Here is a 6225-nt window from a genome sequence, read left to right on the forward strand (position 1 = left end):
CGAAATGCATCAAACCAAAAATTATCTGCATAGTGCTATAACTCGAATGGTAATATCCTTTTTCATCGATTTATAAATAAACTTTCTTTAAAACTATAAACATATTGATGTATAGAAACGTTCTTTAGTGCTTTTTATTTAATGTGTCAAATTTTAAACACGATATCTCAATCCGTGTAGACACAGTGAGCACCAAAAAAATGCTCATATCCGGCATACTTAAATGTCCAGTAAAAAGATGATTTTTTATCAGAGAAAAAACGACTTTTCAAAAAAATAGCTCATTTTCAAAAAAAGAGATGAATTTGCAATTTAAATTAAGAATCTTCAAGAAAAAAACATAATTTTTAACAAAAGAGATTAACTTTAAACCAAGATTATAGAGAAAAAATTGCAAACAAACTGTTGAATTAAAAAAAAAAAGATGAATTTTTAATCAAGAAGATTAATTTTCCATAAAAAGTAAAACATGTTCAACAAAATATATAAATTTTTAACCAGGGACTTGAATTTTCAATTAAAATAATGAATATTTAACTGGAGTAGTTTAATTTAATTATGAACCAAAAAGATAAATTTTCGACCAAGAAGATTAGCTTCTAACAAAAAGACGATTTTGCAACTAGAAAAGATCATTTTGCAAACAAAAAAATGAATAGGTAAATTTTTAGAAAACAAACTGTTGAATTAAAAAAAAAAGATTAATTTTTAACCAAGAAGATTAATTTTCCACCCACAAAAGAGTTTAATTTTCAACCAAGTAATTATATTTCCAACCAACAGGATTAATTAAAAATAAAATTAGAAATATTTAACTTAAATGCTTAAATTTTTACACAAAACATGAATATTCAAACAAAAAGATGGGTTTCTACCAAAAAAGATACGATTTTTCAACGAGATATAAACATGAATTTTAAACTAAGAAAGATCAATTTTTAAGCAAATAGTTGAATTTTCAACTAAACGAGATAAATTGCCAACCAAAAATTCAATATTTTCAGTTCACAAGAATTAATTTTTAACTAAAGTGGTGGAGTATGTAATTGTATTTAGTTAAATTTTCTACAAAAAAAAAGTAATTTTCAATTAAAAAACTTACTTTAAAAAAATAGATACATTTTCAAACGAAAATATGAATGATGAATTACGAATTTTCAACTAAAATTATAAAATTCTAATTAGAATTATTTAATTTTCAACCAAAAAAGATGAATTTTAAACCAGAAAATTAATTTCTAACAAAAATGCGAATTTTCAACTAAGAAAGATAATTTTTCAACCAAACAGTGAACAGTTAAATTGTTAGTTCAAAAAATGTATGTTCAACCAAAGAGATACATTTTTATCGCATATTATAAAATATTCAACTATGTAAAACATTAATTTTCAGCCAAAGAAAAAACGAATTTTCAACAAAATACATAAATTTTCAAATAGAAAATATAGATTGTCAACTAAAAATAAATAATATATAATAAATATATTAGTTATATTATTCAAAACAAGAATATATGTTTGAATATATTTATCATATTAAATTATATATAAAAATTAATTAATAATATATCATAATAAAAAGTAAATAAATTAGTCGACAAAAAACAAATGAAAATAATAGATATTAATGATAATTATCAGTTAAAAGATTTATGTTCAACCATAAAAATGAATTTTTAATAAAAGAGTTTCACTTTCATACCAAGTAATTAAATTTTCATTCCAAAACAGATGAATTCTGAATAAAAAGCTGTTAAATTAAAAAAAAAAAGAAGTTAAATTTTTAACCCAGAAGATTAATTTATCGCTAAAAAGAAAGAATTTTCAAGAAAATATATGAATTTTCAAACAAAAATATTCCTATATTTACATTTTAAAAATTTCAAACAAAGAAAAAGAATTTTCAACAAAATAGTCAAATACAATAATATTACTCGGCTCAAAAACATTTTTCAGTCAATAAAGTTAAAAAATTTTAGCTCTGAAGCTAAAATTGTTTCCATTTGAAACAATAAAAAATCAACTAGAAATTAAAGCACAGAAAGTGAAACTCTTGAATTTTAAATGATTTAAAATTGAAATTAAACATTTTTTTAATTCAAAAATGTTATATTCAAATGCTCAATATTTTAAACCTATAAAATGGAAATTAGGTACTAACTGAACACTTCTTAAATTAAAAGTTAATTTCTTCTCATTTTAAATAGTTCAAATTTCTTTGAAAAGCTTCAAAATTTTATTTCGAAATCTTGAGATTGTTTTAAATTTTTTCAAATTTAAAATTAGTTTTGAAAATTTTTCAGAACTTCTAAATATTTCTTCAACTTACTCGAAGATTTTATAAGAAAATTGATTTAAAATTTAAATTTTTCCAAATCGAACAATTAAAATCGTAAAGTTCAAAGTTTAGTTTTTTTGTTCAGTTGTGAATATTTAATATATAATTACTTATTTTCAATGAAGTCAGATATTTCTAAATTTTAGGTAATTGTTCTTTTTTTAATTAAAAACTTTCAAAATGAATGATTTAAAAATTGAATATTTTAGACTAAAATAATATTTGAAATTTAATAAAAACCTTTAGTTATGAATATATTATTTTGCAGTTATTTTAAAATTGAAAATAGTTTATAAAGTTTCAATAGGCTTGTACAATCAATTATTATTTATTTTTTAAATCTCAAACTACAATTCAATTTTTAAAAATCTTCTAAATTTTAGTAATTGCTCTTTTTTTAATCAAAAAATTTCAAATTGAATGGTTTAAAAGTTGAATATTTTAGACTGATTTAAAAAACCATTAATTCGTTTATATCACACAGTTTATCGACTAAAATGTTTTTTATTCAAAATCTTCGAATTTAAATGCTTATATTTTTTAATTGTTCCAGTCTATAAAACTGAATTTTAAAATTCTTTAAATTAAAATGTACGCTTAAAAATTATAAACTAAAATGGAAAATTTATAAAGTAAAAGATTTTTGAATGATGCATTCTAAACTGAATGATATCCTAATTAAAAAAGGTAACAGTTTAACTAATTATTTAAAAAACGGTTGAAATCAAAATTGGACAGCTTTTTCTTCTAAAAATTGGTAAAATTCCCGGTAAAAAAATAAATTCACTGTCATTTCGTTGTCCAACGGCTACCCTCTAAAAATACTGAAATACCTGGTGGACAGGATAAGGCGAAGGATGTGACCAGCCTCCAAAAAGAATAAAACTCTTTTTGTGATGCAACATTGTGGCACAAGCTTTCGGGGATGGATAACTTCCCATCGTGATGGGCCTAGCCCACTTCCTCGTATCTAAATCCAGCCTCCACAAATCGTTGAAAGTTGTACAAGTGGCAGTGCATCCGCCGAAAACGTACATAGAATTTTCGTAAGTGCATGCCGAATGTGAATGTCTTTTGCCTATCGTAGGATCCAAGTGAACTGACGAACAAGAATGCCAAAACAGCGAACCATAGGCCACAGATTTTTGGAAATGGGCCTCACTGTGTTCGATAACATCTGTGAACATCAACACTTCATTAGAGAAAGAGTACACGTCTCTGGTGCTTTAAGTCAAATAATTATGTCAAGTTCCGACAAGTACTTTTCGTTGCGCGATACCATCTCTTCGACACGAACATACATTCCTGAAGATCTTTGTAAGGCGGTATTAGGCTTAAGATATATTCTAAAATTTCATCAGGAAGATCGTCAATTTTGCATTGCATTTTGAAGAGAGTGAATCTGGACAGATCTTAACACACTTAAGAAACACAAGTGCTTTGAGACAAACCAGGCACATGCATTCCGTTTTACGTAACCTATAAGTAGTGGACAGGATTATTTTCACTGGATTTCGCTTTTTATGGACATTAAGTCGGCTCGTGGCCGTAGATAAATACAGTGTGTGCAGTCGTTATCATTCTATTTAAAGCAGGGATTTGTACTTTATAAGTTTCACTTGAAACTATCAATTTGACATATGTCGACGGCCATTTTTGTATTTACAAACAATCGAAAGTTGCGCATGCGTGCAAGCTGTTGACCCTTTGCGAAAAGCCGAAAGGTGGCGCTAGCTATTTTAGTCACAGTTCCGCGAAAATTCAAATTGGATGAATGTAAAATTGATTTTTTTTTTATACGAATTTATAACCAAAATTTATATTTTATTCATAGAACAAAGTAAAAGTTCAAGTTATTTAGTTTGAAAAGAAAAAATTGAATATTTGTGTACTGATCAGTTTTCCTTGCGTAGTTCTAATTTCCTCAGATATAATATTATGGTCTACTGAAAAAACTACAGTGTCAAACAGCAATTTTCAAAAGGGTTCAATTGATTATGGCAAAAAAATAACAAATTCCATAATTTCGAGTTGAAAACTGAAACGTTCTTGTAGAAAATCCTTCATTTTAGCTTGAAAATTTAACAATTTGGCAAATTTCAACTTTTTCTTTTTAGTTGAAAAATTCAATTATTTAGTTGAAAATTCGTATCTTTTGGTTGAATTCCACTGTTTTTTATTTAAAATTAAATTCTTGTTGGTTAATAATTCGACTGAATGTTTTCAACATCTTATTAAATAAAAATTTAATTGAAAATGTAACTATTTTGTTGAAAATGTTTTTTTTTCATTAATTGCTTTTTTAACTGAAAACTTCACTATTTTATTGTTGAATTAAAATTGATCTTTTTTAGTTAAAAATTAAATTATTTATTTGAAATTTTTTTTAATATAAATTATTTTAATTCAGAATTTAGATATTCCATTTTTGTTGAAAGTTTTCGTTTTCAGTTGAAAGATCAATTGTTTGGTTGAAGATTTAGGAGTTTAATGTAATTGATTGAAAATATTTTGTTTTGTTAAAAGTTTAAGTTTTGGGTTAAAAATGATTTTTTTAGTTAAAATAGAACTATTTGATTGAAAATTAGTCTCTTTTTTAATTAAGTAATTTAAGAATTGGGTAGACAGTTATTATTATTTTTTTTGCTTAAAAAAAAATAATTTTTTAAAATAAAAATGTAAATATTCTATTTTAGATTTAAAAAAATTTGTTTTGAAATTTTTTTATATTTATTCAACTATATGGTTAAAAATTGATTTTTTTAGTAGAAAATTATTTTTTTGTTTGAATCTTTATATTTTTGATTGAAAATGTAATTATTTTCTGAAAATTCGCTGTTTTAATTCAAAGAAATTTAAGTCTTACTTTATTTGTTGAAATTTTTTTTTAAGTTGATAATTTATTTCTTCATTTGAAAATTTAATTGGTTTGTTAAATTTTTTTTTGTTTGAAAGTTTTTTTTTAACTAAAAATTTAACTATTACTCTTTTTTTTGTCAACAATTCTTATTGTTGTTTGAAAAATCATCTTTTTTATTGTAAATTAAATTTTTTTGTTGAAAATTTTCTGTTTTTTGATTAGAAATATGTCTTATATTTTTGGTTGAAAATTTAAATTCTTAGTTGATAATTCATTTTTGAAGTTGAAAATTGTACTTGAAAATCTGGAAACTGACCGAAGGATTTCTAAAAATATATATTGCATTTTTTGTATCACTTAATAATATTTAAAAAATCGGTTTTTTATAGTAAAACTTTTTTCATTAACATAATTTCAAATTGATACATGAATATAAAAGATTTCTTGGTTCGAAACGAATTTGATTGACCTCTAGTGTTATTACATTTAATTAAAGAGTAGAGAATTTATATTAATTTGTCTATTATTAAAATAGATTTTTATAGTAAAATTTTTTAAAAATAAAATCATTTGAAATTTATGAAAAAAGAAAAAGAGTAATTGATTCGAGGCAAATCGATTGACCCATCAATTTTATACATTTTTGTGAAGAATAAGAAATCAAAATATTTGCATAATATTTGAAAAACTGATTTTTATAGAAATAGTAAAATTATCAAAAAAAATTGTTGAATTTTTAAAAAATATAAATATAAAAAAAAGTTGAACTTTCATCCAAAAAAGATTTTATTTGACTTATTAGCAGCAAAATATGAATTTAAAAGAATAGGTTAATGTTCTACGATAAGAGTTTAATTTTTAACCCAAATGACGAAGTTTTAAGAAAACAGTTGAATTTACAACCAAAGCGGATGTTTTTTGAAGAAAATTGTTAAGTTTTCAACTAAATGATAAAATTAATAACTAAAAAGATAATGATTGATAATGATTGAAGAACCGCCTTCCCCCTTCCGTAACCAAAGTTAAA

The 6225-nt window shown here is 23.4% G+C and overlaps 1 protein-coding gene across 1 annotated transcript in view; it reads right to left on the reverse strand.

The window, feature by feature from the left end:
• LOC117180544 (F-box only protein 42-like) overlaps window positions 1–3975 on the reverse strand; it is a 23966-nt gene extending 19991 nt beyond the window's left edge. The window contains exons 1-3 of the mRNA XM_033373040.1: window positions 3899–3975; window positions 3601–3817; window positions 3172–3515 (exon numbers count right to left, since the gene is read on the reverse strand). Coding sequence (XP_033228931.1) covers window positions 3172–3515; window positions 3601–3724 — 468 coding nt within the window. The 5' untranslated portion in view covers window positions 3725–3817; window positions 3899–3975. The remainder of the gene's footprint in view (window positions 1–3171; window positions 3516–3600; window positions 3818–3898) is intronic.
• Window positions 3976–6225: the final 2250 nt, after the last annotated feature.

This window comes from Belonocnema kinseyi, chromosome 9 (genome assembly GCF_010883055.1).
Source record: "Belonocnema kinseyi isolate 2016_QV_RU_SX_M_011 chromosome 9, B_treatae_v1, whole genome shotgun sequence".
In the NCBI taxonomy this organism is placed as follows: domain Eukaryota; kingdom Metazoa; phylum Arthropoda; class Insecta; order Hymenoptera; family Cynipidae; genus Belonocnema; species Belonocnema kinseyi.